The sequence below is a fragment of the Geotrypetes seraphini genome, chromosome 18, assembly GCF_902459505.1.
Source record: "Geotrypetes seraphini chromosome 18, aGeoSer1.1, whole genome shotgun sequence".
Lineage (NCBI taxonomy): Eukaryota > Metazoa > Chordata > Amphibia > Gymnophiona > Dermophiidae > Geotrypetes > Geotrypetes seraphini.
In genome coordinates this window covers 37,906,270-37,928,506 of record NC_047101.1, presented here as the reverse complement: position 1 = coordinate 37,928,506, position 22,237 = coordinate 37,906,270, and the positions used below count along the sequence as shown (strand labels likewise).

General features: G+C 44.6%; 1 protein-coding gene across 2 annotated transcripts in view; it reads right to left on the bottom strand.

Moving 5' to 3' along the window:
* The window catches only part of ATP10B (ATPase phospholipid transporting 10B (putative)), a 424,301-nt gene that overhangs the window by 27,877 nt on the left and 374,187 nt on the right, over window positions 1-22,237 (bottom strand). For both annotated transcript variants that reach the window (XM_033927737.1, XM_033927738.1), the window contains exons 13-15: window positions 15,459-15,565; window positions 10,392-10,518; window positions 2,479-2,663 (exon numbers count right to left, since the gene is read on the bottom strand). In XM_033927737.1, the coding sequence (XP_033783628.1) occupies window positions 2,479-2,663; window positions 10,392-10,518; window positions 15,459-15,565 (419 nt within the window). The remainder of the gene's footprint in view (window positions 1-2,478; window positions 2,664-10,391; window positions 10,519-15,458; window positions 15,566-22,237) is intronic.

Below are 22,237 nucleotides of genomic sequence, written 5' to 3'. Positions count from 1 at the left end.
TATTAAGAAAAATAAGGAATTAAAAATTACAATGTATTTTATCTCCTTAGATAATATCCCCTGATGCAGCCGTAGGGCGAAATAGGGCCTGTCGGGATATCTCTGTGTAAAACAGGTTGACTCTGGGAAAGGAGATTGACTTCTCTAAGCATGATAGCTTGTCATCGCGCTAGATTTTTGTAACTGCGTACTGCGGTGATTTCACATTATCAGAAGAAACCATCAAGATAAGTGCTCCTTCTTCTTTTTAAAAAAGATAATATTTTGAAAAAGTAAAGAGTGACAAACTAAGAGTGAGAAAAATTAAGTGAAAATAGTGAATTTATAGCGGAGTTAGACGAGACCAAGGATGTATTTCTCTATGACAATATTAATATTGCCATAGATGGTTTCACAGGTACTCCCTGAGAAACACTGAGGTCTCTTCCGCAGTCACACATTGAAGAGTAGAGGCACTTGATTTCTGATATCAGGAATTTATGAATATCATTTTGTGTGGTCCATTATATAGAAACATAGAAACATGATGGCAGATAAAGGCCAAATGGCCCATTCAGTCTATCCATCCGCAGTAACCATTATCTGTTCCTCTCTTTAAGAGATCCCATGTACCTAACATTCTAATTTCCTGTACATAGTAACATAGTAAATGAAAGCACATACAGATCTGTCACTGCCTGGACCTGCAGCTGGGAAGTGATGTCAGAGGAAGAGCATTAAAGAGGTATGGGGGAAAATAAAGGGCATGCGCACACGCGGGGAAGGAGCGGATAGGGGTGGGAGGTGGAAAAGGGGGTAGAGGAGGGGCACATGTACATCTTTGGACAGTATTTATTTATGGAGATGGGAATAGGTGCAAAGCTACCTCAGCAGGTTCTGAAGGAAGGAAAGTATATCAAGACAGAAGGTCTTGCCCAGAAAGCACACAGAGGTGGGTGAAACCAGTTCTTAGCAACTACATTCCAGAGAAGGGCAAGAAAATCAGCAACAATAGATGTGCTTCTGTATAGGGTGTCTGAAAGTTAATGGATAAACGCCAACATGTTTTCTAGGCTGACGCATATACTATGTCACCTGGGGCTGGGATTATATTATCAGTACAACACAATTGCCATAGTGCTAAGCCCCCAGAGCTATGCAAGCTTTTCAAGTTCTTCTTTCTCAGAACTATACTATTAGATTTCAATTTTAATTCCTTACATGTTTTCCAGCTGTATGAGCTTCCTCACATGCGTGGATTTCCTCCCTGCCCAACAAGAGCAGGCAACAAGGGGGGGGGGGGGTACATGGCTAGGGCGGGACTGGGGGCAGGGTTAAGGCATTACAGGGCAGGGATGGGTGGAACTGGGCGGGTCTGGAGTGTGGGTCTTGGGGGTCTGGATTTTCCGATTGGATAATGGCACATCAAGCCATTTTCAACACTGATCATAAGTATTTGGCAGGATCCCAAAAGAGTTAAATAGAATTGATACTTGTATCTCAGGAATAAGCAGTGGATTTTCCCAAGTCCACCTTAATAATGGTTTATGGATTTTTCTTGCCCTGGATCGGTAGCATGGAATGTTGCTACTCCTTGGGTTTTGACCAGGTACTAATGACTTGGATTGGCCGCCATGAGAATGGGCTACTGGGCTTGATGGACCATTGGTCTGATCCAGTATGGCTATTCTTATGTTTGTATGTGTGCTAAGTATAGGACAATCAAGCCATTGTGACATCACTGCTGAGGTTGGCTCTGAGGCACTGTGGAATGAGGCATTATGACATCACAATCTTATCTCTAGAATGTTGCTCTCATTGGGGTTCCGGAATCTTGCTATTCTTTGAGATGCTGGAATGTTGCTACTCCTTGGGTTTTGGCCAGGTACTAGTGACCTGGATTGGCCACCGTGAGAACGGGTTACTGGGCTTGGTAGGCCTTTGGTCTGACCTAGTATGGTTATTCTTATGCTCTTATGAGCCAAATATAGGACAGTCAAGCCCTTGTGACATCACTGCTGAGGGTGGCTCTGAGGCACTGTGGAATGAGGCATTATGACATCACAATCTGAGCTCTGGAATGTTGCTCTCATTGGGTTTTGGCCAGGATTGGCCACTGTGAGAACAGGTTATTGGGCTTGATGGACCCAGTAAGGCTATTCTTATGTTCTTATGTAACTTGCCCAAACCTTTGAGGAACCTGTATATTGTGGTACACCTCAGTCCAGTGCCACACCTTGCTTTTCTTAAAAAGTGAAAGCTAGGTTTTGTGCAGGGCATCTGGGAACAGTAGCTAACATGCTAAGTATTGTAGATGATTTGGAAAACAAAAAATGGCTACACACTCTCTCTCTCTCTCTCTGTAAACAGCTGAAATACTTCAGATTGGCATGGAAGTTGATAGGCAGCTGGAGGTATCCCAAGTCACATCGGATCATTGCCTCCAGATGCCAGTTTCCCAATGGACTGTACTATCTGTAATAAGGGGAAGTGACATACCTTGGTCTCTGTGTTAATGGTAAAGACGATGTCCTTCTGGTCTAACAGCTGACATGAGTAGGCGATATTAATGGCTGTCTCCTGCTTATCTCCAGTCAGCACCCAGATCTGAATTCCTGCTTCCCGGAGTGCAGCGATTGTGTCTGGCACCCCTTCCTGTAGTCGATCTTCAATACCTGTCGCTCCTAGGAAAGATCACCAGTAAAGCAAACATTTTCCTTTTGAAGACTGGTTTTTCAAGTTAGAAAATCTTGCAATTTAAAACTTTTTTTTAAAGCCTAGGTGATACACTTATAATGCTATAAACCGAGGACAAGTAGCACATAGCCAGAACCATTATCTTTGTCTAAAATGTTGCCTTCTTGTTTTATTTATCCCTTTTGGGACCTCTTTACTAAACTGGGTTAGCTGTCCATGCAAAAATTCATGAATGCCTATAATGCCAAGGATAACTTTGTAACTGGGTGCCTAGTTGAAAGTGGCAAAAATGTGCTTAGTTCTAGCCTATTGTATCAAGAAAAGTAGGCCTCTGCTTTATAAAATTCTAGAGCAGTGGTTCCCAACCCTGTCCTGGAGGACCACCAGGCCAATCGGGTTTTCAGGCTAGCCCTAATGAATATGCATGAGAGAGATTTGCATATAATGGAAGTGAGAGGCATGCAAATCTGCTCCATGCATATTCATTAGGGCTAGCCTGAAAACCCAACTGGCCTGGTGGTCCTCCAGGAAAGGGTTGGGAACCACTGTTCTAGAGTAAGTGGCTAAAATGCACCTTTGTGCAGGGATCTCAAAGTCCCCCCTTGAGGGCCACAATCCAGTCGGGTTTTCAGGATTTCCCCCAATGAATATGCATTGAAAGCAGTGCATGCACATAGATCTCATGCATATTCATTGGGGAAATCCTGAAAACCCGACTGGATTGCCGCCCTCAAGGAGGGACTTTGAGACCCCTGCCTTTGTATAAGGTGTGATCACTAGAGAATGACCTGGCGATGGGGATGTATAGGGTGAAGAAGGGGTCAAAGCTTGTGGGGACAGTTTGGGGATGGAGTTTGAGTTTGGGAAAAAACCCGCAAAAGAGGCGGTGGGACCCCTGGACGATCAGGGAAGAAAAGGGTACATTAAGGAAGATAAACAAATTGCGGACAAACTAAATTCCTTCTTTGCGTCCGTCTTTACGGAGGAGGATACCGCAAAAATACCAGAAACTGTGAAAGTGTTTAGTGGAGTAATAGAAGACATCCTCACCACAGTTGAAGTAGATTTGGACCAGATATACTACCAGATCGACAAACTTAAAAGTGACAAATCCCCTGGACCGGATGGAATTCACCCGAGAGTCTTAAAGGAATTGAAGGTTGAAATCGGAGAGTTATTGCAAAAACTCACCAATCTGACAATCAGAACTGGACAGATACCAGATGACTGGAAGATAGCGAACGTCACGCCAATTTTCAAAAAGGGATCAAGAGGAGAACCGGGCAACTACAGACCTGTGAGCCTTACGTCTGTCCCTGGAAAGATGGTTGAAGCACTGATCAAGGATAGCATAGTCCGGCACTTAGATATACACGAATTGCTGAAACCCAGTCAACATGGGTTCAGGAAAGGGAAATCATGTTTAACGAATTTGCTTCAATTTTTTGAGACCGTGAACAAGCAAATTGATAGTGGAATGCCGGTGGACATAATATATTTGGACTTCCAGAAGGCATTCGACAAAGTTCCGCATGAAAGACTTCTCAGGAAACTACAATGCCATGGAATAGAGGGAGATATACACAGGTGGATAGGCAAATGGCTGGAAAACAGGAAGCAGAGAGTGGGCATAAATGGGAAGTTCTCAGACTGGGAGAAAGTGACTAGTGGTGTGCCCCAGGGCTCGGTACTTGGGCCGATCCTATTTAACATTTATATCAATGACCTTGAAGACGGAATATCCAGTGAGATCATTAAGTTTGCAGACGACACAAAGCTATGCCGGACAATCAGAACGCAGAAAGATAGCGAAGAACTCCAGAGCGACTTGTATCAGTTAGAGAAATGGGCAGAGCAATGGCAGATGAAGTTCAACGTGGAGAAATGCAAAGTAATGCATTTAGGCAGTAAGAATAAGGAACACGAGTATAGAATGTCAGGAGCAACTCTGGGTAAGAGCGAACAAGAAAGGGACCTGGGTGTACTGATAGATAGGACCCTGAAGCCGTCGGCACAATGTGCGGCAGCGGCAAAGAAAGCGAACAGAATGTTAGGAATGATAAAGAAAGGAATCACGAGCAGATCGGAGAAAGTCATAATGCCGCTTTATAGAGCAATGGTCAGACCACACTTGGAATACTGTGTCCAACATTGGTCTCCCAAACTAAAGAGGGATATAAAACTGCTGGAGAGGGTGCAGAGACGAGCAACAAAGCTAATAAGAGGTATGGAGAACTTGGAATATGAGGAACGACTCAAGAAACTAGGACTGTTCTCCCTTGAGAAGAGGAGGCTGCGAGGGGACATGATAGAGACGTTCAAAATACTGAAAGACATCGATAAAATAGAGCAGAAAAACAAATTATTTACACTGTCCAACGTGACACGGACAAGAGGACATGGTTTAAAGCTAAGGGGGGACAAGTCCAGGACAAATGTCAGGAGGTTCTGCTTTACGCAGCGAGTGGTGAACGCCTGGAATGCTCTTCCACAGGAGGTTATTAAGGAATCCACTGTGCTAGGATTCAAAGGCAAATTAGATGCACATCTCCTTATGAGAGGCATAGAGGGATATGGGTGGTAAAACTACATCAGGTGTATACCTGACTGGGCCTCCGCGTGTGCGGATCGCCGGACTCGATGGACCATGGGTCTGATCCGGAGATGGCAGTTCTTATGTTCTTATGTTCTTATGTTGTGGGAATGGGGTCCCTGTGTATTGGATTGGATTTATTATTTCATTTACCGCTATTGGCATAAGTATTTAGTGATGCACAATAAATAATAAATAATTCATTATCCCTGAGACACACCCTGACCATTTTGCCAAATATTTCTTGAACAAGTTCAAGTGATGCTGACGATGATGTTTTGCCATTTAGATACCCAAACTCAAACTCGGGGAATATAAATGTAATATTTGGTGGATCCAAATGATGAACAGTTCAATTGTACAAATAACCGATCCCCTACCCTAAGTGATTTTAACCTTAATACATTATATGTAAACTAACTTCGGAAGTGCTCAGAACCCGCAGGTAGAGAAGCCGCAAACGGGGAACCTGATAGTACCATCACAGCCAGCTTCATTGACTGTCACCAGGCTATGGACTTTTTTAGCGTTTCTATGAAATGATTGAAGTCTTAAGCATGAATTTCAAGCACTAAGCACTGTATATAAAAGAAGAAGATCACAATAAAATAATATAATAAGATTTATTAAACAGATTTTCAGTGTAGGAGGAAGTGCAGTGATAGATCAAGGGGGTTTGCATTTTGGGGTGTGTCCCCGTTTGCGGCTTCTCTACCTGCGGGTTCTGAGCACTTTCGAAGTTAGTTTACATATAATGTATTAAGGTTAAAATCACATAGGGAGGGGATCGGTTATTTATATAATTGAATTGTAATTTAAAAACGCATGTGATATTTTTCTTTGATTATATTGGTATTTACGAACGAAGACACAACCAACTTACCGGAACCTGAGCAATTCTTCAATGGAAATGAAGCAGAAAAATTAACATCCATGGAAGTGAGCCTTGAAGAAGTGCGCAGGCAGATAGAAAAACTAAAAACTGACAAATCCCCGGGTCCAGACGGAATCCATCCAAGGGTTCTGAAGGAATTAAAGGAGGAGATAGCAGAACTATTGCAGCAAGTTTGCAACCTATCCCTGAAAACAGGTGTGATACCAGAGGATTGGAAGATAGCCAACGTCACGCCCATCTTCAAAAAGGGATCAAGAGGTGACCCGGGAAACTACAGACCTGTGAGTCTGACCTCGGTTCCGGGGAAAATGGCAGAAGCGCTGATAAAAGAAAACATCGATGAACATTTGGAAAGAAATGAACTTCTGATACCAAGCCAACATGGTTTCTGCAGGGGGAGATCGTGCTTAACTAACTTATTGCACTTCTTCGAAGGAATCAACAAACGGACGGATAAAGGAGACCCCATAGACATCGTATACCTAGATTTCCAAAAAGCCTTTGACAAGGTGCCTCACGAGCGTCTACTCCGGAAACTGAAGAACCATGGGGTGGACGGAGATGTGCATAGATGGATCAGAAACTGGTTGGCGGGTAGGAAACAGAGGGTAGGGGTGAAGGGCCACTACTCGGACTGGAAGAGGGTCACAAGTGGTGTTCCGCAGGGCTCGGTGCTCGGGCCACTACTATTTAATATATTCATAAATGATCTAGAAATAGGGACGACGTGTGAGATAATAAAATTTGCAGACGACACCAAACTATTCAGTGGAGCTCGGACTAAAGAGGACTGCGAAGAATTACAAAGGGACCTGAATAAACTAGGGGAATGGGCGACGAGATGGCAGATGAAGTTCAACGTTGAGAAATGTAAAGTACTGCATGTGGGAAGCAGAAACCTGAGGTACAACTATACGATGGGAGGGATGTTATTGAATGAGAGTACCCAGGAAAGGGACTTAGGGGTAATGGTGGACATGACAATGAAGCCGACGGCACAGTGCGCAGCGGCCGCTAAGAGAGCGAATAGAATGCTGGGTATAATCAAGAAGGGTATTACAACCAGGACGAGAGAAGTTATTCTGCCGTTGTATCGGGCGATGGTGCGCCCGCATCTGGAATACTGCGTCCAATATTGGTCGCCGTACCTTAAGAAGGATATGGCGATACTCGAGAGGGTTCAGAGGAGAGCGACACGTCTGATAAAAGGGATGGAAAACCTTCCATATGCTGAGAGATTGGAGAAACTGGGTCTCTTTTCCCTGGAGAAGAGGAGACTTAGAGGGGATATGATAGAGACTTATAAGATCATGAAGGGCATAGAGAGAGTAGAGAGGGACAGATTCTTCACACTTTCAAAAAATAAAAGAACAAGAGGGCATCTGGAAAAGTTGAAAGGGGACAGATTTAAAACAAATGCTAGGAAGTTCTTCTTTACCCAACGTGTGGTGGACACCTGGAATGCGCTTCCAGAGAATGTAATAGGGCAGAGTACGGTACTGGGATTTAAGAAAGGATTGGACGGTTTCCTGCTGGAAAAGAGGATAGAGGGGTATAAATAGAGGATTTCTGCACAGGTCCTGGACCTGTTGGGCCGCCGCGTGAGCGGACTGCTGGGCATGATGGACCTCAGGTCTGACCCAGCAGAGGCATTTCTTATGTTCTTATGTTCTTATGTACAAAAGGCTTTATATCTATATATATATAAAATCGGAGGTATGTATGTGTGTGTATGTGACGCGATCACGCAAAAACGTGACCGATTTGAACGAAACTTGGTATGCAGATCCCTCACTACCTGGGATGATATGTTCTGGGGGTCTCGCGGCCCACCTGCACACGTGGGCGGAGCTACAAACATAAAATCAGATTTCACCCATTCATGTCAATGGAAAAAATGTAAAAAGCTGCCATTCTCACAGTAATTCAAAAACGGCTTGACCGATTTGAACGAAACTTGGTATGCAGATCCCTCACTACCTGGGGTGATATGTTCTGGGGGTCTCGTGGCCCACCTGCACATGTGGGCGGAGCTACAAACAGATAATCAGATTTCACCCATTCATGTCAATGGAAAAAATGTAAAAAGCTGACATTCTCACTGTAATTCAAAAACGGCTTGACCGATTTGAACGAAACTTGGTATGCAGATCCCTCACTACCTGGGGTGATATGTTCTGGGGGTCTCGCGGCCCACCTGCACACGTGGGCGGAGCTACAAACAGAAAATCAGATTTCACCCATTCATGTCAATGGAAAAAATGTAAAAAGCTGCCATTCTCACTGTAATTCAAAAACGGCTTGACCGATTTGAACGAAACTTGGTATGCAGATCCCTCACTACCTGGGGTGATATGTTCTGGGGGTCTCGCGGCCCACCTGCACACGTGGGCGGAGCTACAAACAGAAAATCAGATTTCACCCATTCATGTCAATGGAAAAAATGTAAAAAGCTACCATTCTCACTGTAATTCAAAAACGGCTTGACCGATTTGAACGAAACTTGGTATGCAGATCCCTCACTACCTGGGGTGATATGTTCTGGGGGTCTCGCGGCCCACCTGCACACGTGGACGGAGCTACAAACAGAAAATCAGATTTCACCCATTCATGTCAATGGAAAAAATGTAAAAAGCTGCCATTCTCACAGTAATTCAAAAACGGCTTGACCGATTTGAACGAAACTTGGTATGCAGATCCCTCACTACCTGGGGTGATATGTTCTGGGGGTCTCGCGGCCCACCTGCACACGTGGGTGGAGCTACAAACAGAAAATCAGATTTCACCCATTCATGTCAATGGAAAAAATGTAAAAAGCTGCCATTCTCAGAGTTATTCAAAAACGGCTTGACTGATTTGAACGAAACTTGGTATGCAGATCCCTCACTACCTGGGGTGATATGTTCTGGGGGTCTCGCGGCCCACCTGCACACGTGGGCAGAGCTACAAACAGAAAATCAGATTTCACCCATTCATGTCAATGGAAAATATGTAAAAAGCTGCCATTCTCACAGTAATTCAAAAACGGCTTGACCGATTTGAACGAAACTTGGTATGCAGATCCCTCACTACCTGGGGTGATATGTTCTGGGGGTCTCGCGGCCCACCTGCACACGTGGGCAGAGCTACAAACAGAAAATCAGATTTCACCCATTCATGTCAATGGAAAATATGTAAAAAGCTGCCATTCTCACAGTAATTCAAAAACGGCTTGACCGATTTGAACGAAACTTGGTATGCAGATCCCTCACTACCTGGGGTGATATGTTCTGGGGGTCTCGCGGCCCACCTGCACACGTGGGCGGAGCTACAAACATAAAATCGAATTTCACCCATTCATGTCAATGGAAAAAATGTAAAAAGCTGCCATTCTCACAGTAATTCAAAACCGGCTTTACCGATTTGAACGAAACTTGGTATGCAGATCCCTCACTACCTGGGGTGATATGTTCTGGGGGTCTCGCGGCCCACAACTCTATGTTGCTTGCTCAAGGCTGGGTTCACCCAAGAATTTATATGTTCTTGCTCCAGGAGGTGAAACTAAAATTGTTGTTTATAATCAAGTTTTGTGTTAGTTGTATTGTATTCATTTTGTCAAATATTTCACATTATAATTTGAATATTGTACTTTTTATTAAGCTGTAAAAATATAATTTCATTCACCACTATAAAGTATCTTTATTTGAATCCATTTACAGTGTTATTGCTTAATTAAATACCCGTGCAACGCCGGGGCATCAGCTAGTGACATATAAAATTGTAAAACATGCAGGGGAGGGGTCTGAACTTTTGGGGATAGGGTTGGGGTGGGGGATCGAGACAAATTTTGTTCACGTGCCATTCTTTAGCGATCACTCACGTCAGCTTTATAGCCGATTCAAATGATCATGCTTAAATTTGTCAAGAACACACTTGAACTACGGTATTTTATAATTCATGGGTGGGTATGTAGCAGAGTTTGGGAGGCCATGATTAAAATTCCTCCATTTACGTGCATTGCAAAAGAACCACACTGCTTTCCAATAAAGTTTAGTTTCATTTAGTTTACTCATGCTTGCTCTACCAATTTTTGCAAGAAAATTTCCCTAGAATTTATTTCAGCTTCTCTTTATAAAGAAAGCACTGCAGAAAAATCTTTGCGCCAGAAAATGTTTAAATAACGCTGCTTTGCTGCAATATAGAACATTTCCATTTGGCTAGATTTTGGAAATTCTTTTTCATGCTTACCCAGTAAAGTGAGCCTAGTTTCCAGATACTCAGCTGTCTCCATCAGCAGTTCCTCCCGGTTATCAATTGCTGCCTCTGCTTCTTGGCGAAAATTGGACCATTTCTGAAAATCCTCTGGACTTAAAACCTACAGGAACAAAGATTAAACTAAATCATATGGAAACATTCTTTAGGACAGGACTTCCCTGACTTGTCCTCTGATCTTAAAGCCAGTCGAATCTTCAGGGTATTCTCAATGAATGTGCATGAGATAAATACCCCTGAGGTTCCTTGTGAGCTTGGGCAAGTCATTTAACCCTTCTATTGCCTCAGGTACAAACTTACGGGGGTCCCTTTTCTGTGGTGCGCTAACAAATGTATGGTATAAATTAAAAACTAAGGCCAGTAATGGACAGACTTATATGGTTTGTGTCCCATTTGTGTCACTTTGCCTTGGCGATCGACCATTTTCCGGACCTGGCGGCTGTGCACCCCCCCTAAGTTTGCTGTTGGAGAGGAAGTTCGGGCCAGCCAATCGCTGCCTGGCTGGCCGGAACTTCCTCTCCGACGGCAGAATTGACGTCGGGGAGAGGAATGCTGGACAGCCCAACGCAGGGAAGCAGAGCGAGCTTGGGGCAGCTGTGGCGGCGGCGGCTTTGGGACCTGTTCCCCGATGGTGGCAGCAGTGGCTTGGTGGAGGGCAGGGAGAAAGAAAGAAAGAAAGAAAGGGGGCAGGCAGGGAGACAGAAGGGAAACAGAAAAAAAGAAAGGGGACATGAAGAGAGAAAAAAGAAAGGGAGGCAGGGAGAAAGAAAGGGCAGGGAGAGAGGAAGAAAAAGTTGGGGGAGGGAATGAGGTCTGGAGGAGAGGAAACATACAGGCTGAAAGAAGGGAAGAAAGATTGGATGCACAGTCAGAAGAAGAAAGTGCAACTAGAGACTCATGAAATCACCAGACAAGGTAGGAAAAATGATTTTATTTTCAATTTAGTGATCAAAATGTGTCTGAATTTATATCTGCTGTCTATATTTTGCAATATGGCCCCCTTTAACTAAACCGCAATAGCGGTTTTTAGCGCAGGGAACCTATGAGCGTCGAGAGCAGTGCTGGGCATTCAGTGCAGCTCCCTGCGCTAAAAACTGCTATTGTGGTTTAGTAAAAAGGGAGGGGGTATATTTGTCTATTTTTGTATGGTTGTTACTGAGGTGACAGTGCATAGAGTCATCTGCCTTGACCTCTTTGAAAAAACCCCAGAATAGGAATGATAATTAACATTTTCTCAGCGTACAGTGTGCTTTATGGTTTTTTTTTTATTTTATTGTTGGTAGATCATTTTGACTTGGTCATTTTAAAAGTAGCTCGCAAGCCCAAAAAGTGTGGGCACCCCTGAGCTAGAGCATTGAAGCTGCGTGTGACTGTTGTAAAGGTCATCTCTGACACAACCAGAAGTTGCATCAGAGACGACCTTTACGGCAGCCATATGCAACTACAACGCTCCAGCTGCTGTAAGAAGACAGTTTAGCCGGCCACAGGGCAGGGAGGTTTGTCGGACCGGGCTCGTTGTCCGGTGGGGGGCGTTGCAGATCTTGTTGCCAAAATCTGAAAGGTCAGGAAGGGAGAAAGATGGGCCTGTGATGGATGGAGAGATTGAGAGAAGGGGGCAGATGATGGAAGTGGGTTGAAAGGGGCGAGAGAAGAGGTCAGATGATGGAAGTGGGGAGAAGGGAGAGCAAATGCTGAATGGAAGTGGAGAAAGAGAACACATACTGGATGGAAGGAGGGATAAAGAAAAAGGACATATGCTGAATGGGGGAAGAAGATAGAGTTAGTGAAATAGTGGAGAGGTGAAGGAAAGGGGTGGGTAAACATAGTGAAAAGAGGGAAACTGAGGACTGCATAGTAAGAAAGAATTTAATTTAAACGGAGGCAGAAAATAAAGAAGGAAGACCAGAGAAGGAAAGGGAAGAGAGAGAGGAGAGAGAGATGCCAGAGAACGGGGAAGGAGACAGAGATATCAGATCTGAGCGTAGGAAATGAAAAGAGAGAGATGCTAAGAACCACAGGGGGGAGGGAAAGAGAGATGAAAGGAGAAAGATGCCAGACCATGAGGGAACAGAGGGAAGATAATGGATGCCAGACCTAAGGGGGAGGGGGGGTCTAGAGGAGAGAAGGAAGGGGGAGGCATACAGTTTCTGGAAGGGGCATAGAAGGAGAGAAGATGCCATATAGGGAGGGGCAGAGAGATGGCAGACAGTGAATGGAAGGAAGACAGTATCAAGAAGATGAGAAAAGCAAAAACCAGAGAAGAAAAAGGTAGAACAAAAATTTTCTATTTATTTATTGCTTTAGGAGACATATGTCACTGTTTCTGTGGTGTTGCATTTTATGCAGAGTCCAGCTTCTTGCTGGTTCAATTTAACCTTTGTCTGTGTATTTCCATTTTATCCCCCCTTTTACAAAACTGTGGAGCGTTTTTTAACGCCAGCCGTGGTGGTAGCAGCTCTGGCACAGAATTCTATGAGCGTCAGAGCTGTTACCACCGTGGCTAAAATCCACACTACAGTTTTGTAAAAGAGGGAGGGGTTAGTTTGTGATGACATATTCCATACTAGGCGAAGGTGTTTTCTGTGTTCTGTGTGTTCGAAAGACATGGTTTTCTGTTAGGATTGACAGTGTAGGATTGATCTGTGCTGATCTGGCTTGTTTAGTTTTACAATGGGTGTATTGATGTACTGCTCACTGCAATATGTAAGATGCTGCCTTTTCCTAGGTACTCATGTGTGACGTGTGGCTTGTTACTAAAAATCATGTTTTTCATACAGATGGTGGGGGGGGGGCAAAAAATGATGGGGCCCGGGTGTCACATATGCTAGGCACACCACTGGTTAAGAAGAGGATAGGTAGCTTTATATTTTAAATAAATAACTTTACGTTTTGGAGAAAAGCCAGGTTTTCAGATGCTTTCGGAATAATTGGAATGAGCCTAGGTTCTGCAGCGGGCCAGGGAGGTTGTTCCAAAGCTCAGTGAATTTGAAGAAAAGGGATTTCCCTAATTTACCTGCATACATGACACCTTTTAACGAGGGGAAAGATAGTTTGAGTTTGTGGGCGGATCTGGTAGTTGTGTGTGCAAATTGGCTTTGAGCACTGATTTGCATTATAGACAGAATTTGGGGGTCATTCTATAATAGGTAAACCAATTAGGTGCATACATTATGAAATACTACCACTGATATGTATATAGAGTGCTTCCCCCAGTCTGTCAATTCGTTCCTCCTTCCTGTGCTCTCTCAGGAACTGTTTAATCTCTGATTTCCTTCCTTGAGTTCTTTGCCAAGTAGTGGTCTTTGGGACAATTCTATAAGTGGGTACCTCTGCTTAGACTTCCTTTTGCCACACAGAACTGCATCTGGGTGCCCAAATTCCGTCATAGAATACTAGTATAACCCTGTATCGGTGCGACTCATTTACCCACCCGCAGTAATGAAATCCATAGACTTGGAATCTGTGATTGTGTAAATGCAATAGGAATGCAAGTAGCTTACAGCATTCTGTAAGTTATGCACGTGAGTGAGAGCCCCACCCTCTGCCTTCCTATCAGGGGTCTAGCCCGAAGTCCATTTTTGGGGGATCCTAAAAATGGACTGGGAGTCTTGATATTCTCTGCCCTCCCCCCCCCCCACCCAAGCCAAAATATTAACTTTGCTGTTGGAGCTTCCACGCCGTGCCAGTCAAAGGAATCTCCTACTTGGGTCATCCCTGCAACGACACTCAGGCATGTTTTGGCTGCGAATGCCAGCTGTCCTGGGCATGCTCAGTTAGAGCTGAACTGAGCATGTGCGAGATCCGGCATTAGAAGCTGAACTGTATTAAATGCCGCTGAATGCATGACTTACGAAGGAGAAGTCTTCGGCTGGCAGGGCTTGGCACCTCTGCCAGCCAAGGAAGCAGAGAGGTCCTGAGTAGGGTTACTAGATCCGGACCTTGAGAAGGGTAAAATCCAGACAAGTGGCCCCGCCCACCTAGTTCCACGCAGCCCTGCCCTGTTTCACCCGTCACACCCCGTTATGCCTCAGCCCCGCCCCCAAACCTCTTCTCGAGCTCAGAACCATGTTTGGAGGGCTTCCGAACATGCGCAGGTGTGACATGATGATGTCACACGCATGCGCACGGGCATGTGACATCACCGCGTTGCATCCACACACGCGCACATGCCCTCCAGATGCAGCCCCGAGCTCGACGCTTTTCAAAACCCGGACAAAGTGTTGGGTTTTGAAAAGCCATCCGGATGCCTGGACATCCCTCTAAGAAGAGGACATGTCTGGGTTAATCTGGATACCTGGTTCATAGACAAAAGCGTGCGACGACAACCCAGCGCAGACAACTGAGCGCAAGGCGGAAGCGCGCCGAAGAAAAACAGTATTTTAAGGGGCTCCGATGGGGGGTATTGGTGGGGAACCCCCCACTTTACTTAATAGAGATCGTGCCGGCGTTGTGGGGGGTTTGGGGGGTTGTAACCCCCTCATTTACTGGAAACTTAACTTTTTCACTCTTTTTTAGGGAAAAAGTGAAGTTTTCAGTATAACGTGGGGGGTTACAACCCCCCAAACCCACCACAACGCCGGCGCGATCTCTGTTAAGTAAAGTGTGGGGGGGGTTCCCCCTCCCACCCCCCATCGGAGCCCCTTAAAATACTGTTTTTCTTCAGCGCGCTTCCGCCTTGCGCTCAGTTGTCTGCGCTGGGTTGTCGTCACGCGCTTTTGACCTGTCATCTGATAACTCTAGTCCTGAGCCAAAGGTGAGGAGGCCCAGGCCCCGTGACTACTATGTGAATACCTCCTTTGCCACTTACTTAAAGAATAGTGCTTTTGCACCCTGCTAGCTCTTATGTATTCTCACGAGTAATTTTGCCCAATTGATGCATATCTGCAGGCACCCAGTTATAGAACTGTCCTTCACACGTCTTCTCCTTGCACACGTCCATCTTTCAAGTTTTCTTTCCCTTCTCCTCTGCTGGAGCTGTGTCAGATAACTACCACCCTCTCAGTGAAGGATAAGAATGATAGAACTGTGTTCTGTTTTTCCTACCTTTTTTGCTATGCACAGGGTCCTCAGGCCATCTCTTGCATACCAGTCCAGATGCCTTTGAGTTCTTCCTTGTATTTTTTGATGCTTCTTGCCCTCATTCGCGCTCGCTGTAAAATAATGATGCAAAACTGTATAAGTTATTCTGGTCACAGATTTTCCCCAATCGAGCCTAAAACCTTGAAGCCAGACTTGAAAAGGGCACTGAATACAGCAGCAGTCAGTTCCCAAAAAATGAGCTCTGTGCTGGTCTGTATGAAATATGGACTTTTTATGATGTTTGCAATACCTCATAGCTTAAATTTTTATATAGTCTGGGGACTCTGAGTTGTTATACCATCTTTATCAAAATAACACTGCTGTTATCCAATCATAGCCAGGTAAACGAAGGAGCAATTAAACCATGGGCCTATGGGACTATAGCTCTACTAGACATAGGCAGCGCTGTACACATTCTTTGCCTGTACTTCTTCTGTCCTTGGTGGATTCACAATCTAAGTTTTGTACCTGGGACTATGGAGGGTTAAGTGACTTGCCCAAGGTCACAAGGAGCTGTGGTGGGAATGTTCACCAGGATCTCAACCCACTACATTGCCATTACTAATACGTGATTATTACTACTAATACTACACTTTTCCCTCCGTATTCGTGGTTTCAGCAATTGTGGTTTCGATTATTCGCGGTTTTTAGCTTGCTGGCTCCTCCCCCCAAATTACGTCAACTTGCATAGAGAAATCTCTGATTCCAAGCGTTTACAGAGAAAATCGCTGATTCCCGGCACTTTCTTCACCGTCGGGTAGACTGCAGAGAGTCGGAGTAAAGGGACAATACTCTGACTGGCGGGGAGTCAAGAGCGGTGTGCCACAGGGATCGGTGCTGGGGCCGTTACTCTTCAACATATTTATCAATGACCTGGAAAAGGAGGCAAAGTGCGAGGTTATAAAATTTGCAGACGATACCAAACTGTGCGGCAGAGTTAGATCCAGGGAGGAGTGTGAGGACCTGCAAAGGGACCTGGACAAGCTGGAAGACTGGGCGAACAAATGGCAAATGCGCTTTAACGTGGAAAAATGCAAGGTCATGCATATAGGGAAAAAGAACCCGTTGTTCAACTACAAATTGGGGGGGGGGGGGCATTGTTAGGAGACAGCAGACTTGAGAGAGACTTGGGTGTGCTGGTGGATGCATCACTGAAGCCATCTGCACAGTGCGCAGCAGCCTCGAAAAAAGCCAACAGGATGCTGGGCATCATAAAGAGGGGCATAACAACCAGGACGCGGGAAGTCATCATGCCATTGTATCGAGCGATGGTGCGTCCACATCTGGAATACTGCGTTCAATATTGGTCGCCGTACCTCAAGAAGGACATGGCGGTACTCGAGAGAGTCCAAAGGAGAGCAACGAAACTGGTAAGAGGGCTGGAACACTGCCCATACGCCGAGAGGTTGGATAGGCTGGGGCTCTTCTCTCTGGAAAAAAGGAGGCTCAGGGGTGATATGATAGAGACCTTCAAGATCATGAGGGGCATAGAGAGGGTGGATAGGGACAGATTCTTCAGGCTGAAGGGGACAACAGGTACGAGGGGGCATTCAGAGAAACTGAAGGGAGATAGGTTCAAAACGAATGCAAGGAAGTTTTTTTTCACCCAAAGGGTCGTGGACACTTGGAATGCGCTACCGGAGGACGTGATTGGGCAGAGTACGGTACAAGGATTCAAACAGAGACTGGACGGATTCCTGAGGGATAAAGGGATCGTGGGATACTGAGAAAGCTAACCAGAAAATAAGTATAGAAACCCGACCAGGTCGTGCATGTGCAAGACCGGAGGGCTAGGACTTTGATGGGAAGATAGGACTCAATAGGAAACCAAGGTGGCATGGGGGCCCCTTCTGGTGATTTGGACAGGTCGTGACCTGTTTGGGCCGCCGCGGGAGCGGACTGCTGGGCAGGATGGACCTATGGTCTGACCCGGCGGAGGCACTGCTTATGTTCTTATGTTCTTATGTGTTTTGCCTCTCCTTCAGGAACAGGCCAGGTCTCCCACCATGTTATTCACGGTTTCACCATATTCACAGTTTTTCTGTTTTTGCAGGTCTGTTAATTCCCTATCACAGCAAATACGGAGGGAGAAGTGCACTACAGTATTAGGGGATACAGTTAGTGGGAGTGGTGCTATTGATTAGGGTGCTGAGCAGAGGGGAGAAGGGTTGAGTTGAAAGCTATCTCAAAAAGGTAGGTTTTCAGGCTACATTTGAACAAGGGCGGGTTTTCAGTCTATTTAAACAAGGTAAGGGAAGGGGCTAGGCAGACAAACTCAGGTAGTTTATTCCAGGCATATGGGGCAGCTTGATGCCATTTTGATATTTATTAGACGGTCCATGCTCGGAAGAGCTTACAATCTAGTTTGGTATAGTTCCATATGTATAGCTCCTTATTTTGTGAGTTGGTTTAGAAGCTTTATCCACAATTTTCACATGGAAATTCCTTACTGCTTCTAAATATAATTGTTCTGTGAAGGAACAACCAAAAGGGCTCTGAAAGGGCTGTGGAGCGCAATGATCTTGACGGTACATAACGGTATTAAACAATCTTGCAAATATTTTGATGACTGCTGTTTGAGACGCTGATAAACCACCAATAACAGTTTATACTTCACACGAAATTCCATTGATAACCAGTAGATTGTAAACAAGTATGAAGAAACCTGCTCAAATTTGATAATCCCACATAGCAACCGAATGATTGAATTCTGTGCCACCTGTAAGGCATGCAAACTGGAAGCTGGAAACACTCAAAACACAATGCTACTGGAACACTTGTTTCGAGTCATATTTAGCCATGCACGGTTGAAGCTTGCTCAGCATTCTTGCCCTCTGTTTCATCAAGCTGCGCTAGATGTTTTTAGCGCGGGCCGGTGGGGTAAGTGCTCCATCGCTCATAAGAATTCCATAAGCGTCGGAGCATTTACCATGCTGGTCCACGCTAAAAGCTCTAGCGCAGCTTGATAAAAGCGGCCGAAGATGAGGCTTAAAAGACAACTGCCGATCTATATCGCACCCAAATATCGCACATCAGTAGAAAAATGCATTGATGTATTTAGCACAGAGCTACAAGTAGTAGCTTCAGGATCAAAATCTCTAGACGCAAGCTTAACCTTAGGGCTCCTTTTACTAAGCCGCGTTAGGGCTTTAACGCACGGATTAGCGCGCGCTGGCGTTAGTTCTAGAAGCGTAGCGCGCAGTAATTTCCTGCGTGCGCTAAAAACGCTAGCGCACCTTAGTAAAAGAAGCCCTTAGTCTTTGCAACATTCGGCATTACCCTATTAGCAATTTTCCAGTTGAGAGTTATTTTACGGAATAAAACATCAGTTGAATCATGGATAGAAGAAAAGGCTAAAGACAGAATTGAGTATTACCATCCAGTTCCTGGTGGTGTCTAGAATTTCATTTAACCTCGGCACACTCAACATCAGAGACCCTTCTATTGGGAAAAAATTGTATAGAAATCAGCATATAGCCGATATGATATACCTAATTGTTTTATCAATTTACATAAGGGAAGCTGGTACAGATTAAGCAGCACCACAGATTATTACATTAAAAACTCTCTTCTTTGAAACCATACACACTATAGACAACTAAATCAAAATAACCTGTCACCTTAGACACCCACCTGACCTTGATCGAACACACGAACTTGGTGACAAAAAAGTGCTTCTTTACACTTTGGAAATTAAAAACCATCAAAAAATATTTTGACCCTCTTTCTTTCAGACTACTGGTACAGTCAATGATTCTATCCACCCTAGACTACTGCAACATCATTTATGTGGGTATACCCAAAAAAAAACTGTGAGAAAATTAAGAATAGTGCAAAACACGGCCATCCGCTTAATATTCGGTCTAAAGAAAAGCAAACACATTAGTCCCTACTAGTCCCTATTAGTCACAAGTGGTGTCCCGCAGGGCTCGGAGCTTGGGCCGCTGCTATTTAATATATTTATAAATGATCTAGAAACAGGGACAAAGTGTGAGATATTAAAATTTGCGGACGACTCCAAACTATTTAGTGGAGCTCGGACTAAAGAGGACTGCGAATAATTGCAAAGGGACTTGAACAAACTAGGGGAATGGGCGACGGGATGGCAGATGAAGTTCAACTAAACTAAACTAAACTAAGCCTTAGGTTTATATACCGCATCTTCTCCACTGAAGTGGAGCTCGACACGGTTTACAGAGTTTAAAAAATATGGGAAGAGAGAAGAGAAAGAGTTTACAAAGCATAAAAAGAGGGGATGTAATCAGGAGAAGAGATTATTACATGCTAGAGAAAAGCCAAGTTTTCAGTTGTTTTCGGAATAGTTGGAAACGTTGAGAAATGTAAAGTACTACATGTGGGAAGCAGAAACCCGAGGTACAGCTATACAATGGGAGGGATGTTATTGAAGGAGAGTACCCAAGAAAGGGACTTGGGGGTAATGGTGGACATGACAATGAAGACGACGGCACAGTGCGCAGCGGCCGCTAAGAGAGCGAATAGAATGCTCGGTATAATCAAGAAGGGTATTACTACCAGAACGAAAGAAGTTATCCTGCCGTTGTATCGGGCGATGGTGCGTCCGCATCTGGAGTACTGAATCCAATATTGGTCGTCGTAGCTTAAGAAGGATATGGCGTTACTCGAGAGGGTTCAGAGGAAAGCGACACATCTGATAAAAGGTATTGAAAACCTTTCATATGCTGAGAGATTGTAGAAACTGGGACTCTTTTCCCTGGAGAAGAGGAGACTTAGAGGGGATATGATAGAGACTTACAAGATCATGAAGGGCATAGAGAGAGTAGAGAGGGACAGATTCTTCAAACTTTCGAAAAATAAGAGAACAAGAGGGCATTCGGAAAAGTTGAAAGGGGACAGATTCAAGACGAATGCTAGGAAGTTTTTCTTTACCCAACGTGTGGTGGACACCTGGAATGCGCTTCCAGAGGGTGTAATAGGGCAGAGTACGGTACTGGGGTTCAAGAACGGATTGGACAATTTCCTGCTGGAAAAAGGGATAGAGGGGTATAGATAGAGGATTACTGCGCAAGTCCTGCACCTGTTGGGCTGCCGCGTGAGTGGACTGCTGGGCACGATGGATCTCAGGTCTGACCCAGCGGAGGCATTGCTTATGTTCTTAAGTTATGTTCTTATGTACTATAAACTGCTACACTGGTTGCCAGTGGAGGCACGATTATTATTCAAATTTTATTGCTTTTGCTATAAACTGATGTGGGGAATGGCCCCCACCTATCTCCTACCTCACTTCGAACTATACATCCCCATGAGGACAATTAGAAATCGCAATCTCTTTGGCTATCCAAAGATCACTGATTGCAAATACAGATCCTTTATGGACAGTACCTTTAGGTTTCAAGCTAGCAAACAGCAAATCTGGTTGGACGGTTTCATCAACGGAGCCCGGTTGACCTACGGCCCTTTTTGGAAAGAAATTAAGACAGCTCTGTTCGATAGATTTATCTCCTAGACAGATACCCCCCTCCCCTCCTTTTAAAAATAAACAACAAAAAAAAACCCCAACTATTATCCAATATGTTGATATTGCGTATTCTCACAAATTGTATTCTGTTTTTTTCATTGTCTCTTCAGTGACATTTTTTGCCTATTGTATTCTAAATTCGCTGGCTGTCCAGCCCTCATTACTGTAACATGCTAATATTATGTTTCTCACTAACTGTACACTGTAATCACTGTAATTCACTGATTGTACAGCTCTCTTCACGGTAAACCGCTTAGAAGTCGCAAGATTGTGGTGGTATAGAAAAAATAAAGTTATTATTATTAAATCTCATAGCCACTTCAAGTGTTATACTGGTACGGTTATAGAACCTCAATCCTCCCTTCCCCGTTACTCCATTCATAACTCGGTCCTCCTTGAAGTGCTATAATATAATGTAGTATATACATCTGTAATTCCTTATATTATAAGTCGCCTTGAACCTATTTAGGCATCGTGAGACTCAGAAATACAGATTAGATAAAGCAGATCCTGGCGGTACACCTCTACCCACCTCCCTATGCATAGAAAAAAATGCTTCCCACACACACCTCCTACATTCGGTTCATAGACAAAACCGCCGAAGACAAAGGCGCACGCCGACAACTGAGCGCAAGACGGAAGCGCGCCAAAGAAAAAGAGTGTTTTTAGGGGCTCCGACGGGGGGTTTTGTTGGGGAACCCCCCACTTTACTTAATACAGATTACGGTGGCGTTGTGGGGGGGTTTGGGGGGTTGTAACTGCCCTCATTATACTGTAAACTTAACTGTTTCTCAGTTTTTTAGGGAAAAAGTAAAGTTTTCAGTAAAATGTGGGGGGGTTACAACCCCCCAAACTCCCCACAACGCGGTGCGATCTGTATAAAGTAAAGTGGGGGGGTTCCCCCCCACACACCCCCGTTGGACCCCTTTAAAACAGTCATTTTCTTTGGCGCGCGCCTCCGAGTTGCACTCAGTTGTCTGCGCGCGCTTTTGACCCGACACCCCTACATTCTGTTATTCCAAAAAGATTCAAACCACTGTAAAACTGTTCCTTGAAGCATCCAGCATATCAAACGCTGCAGAAATATCAAGAAACACCATTAGGTACTGAATACCTTGATTGAAGCCACCACAAATCTTGTCCAATGGGGCCACCAATAATGATTCTGTATTGCGAGCCTTGCGAAAACCATATTGATTCACATCCAGTACACTGCACTGCTGCAATTGTTCGTCTAACTGATAAT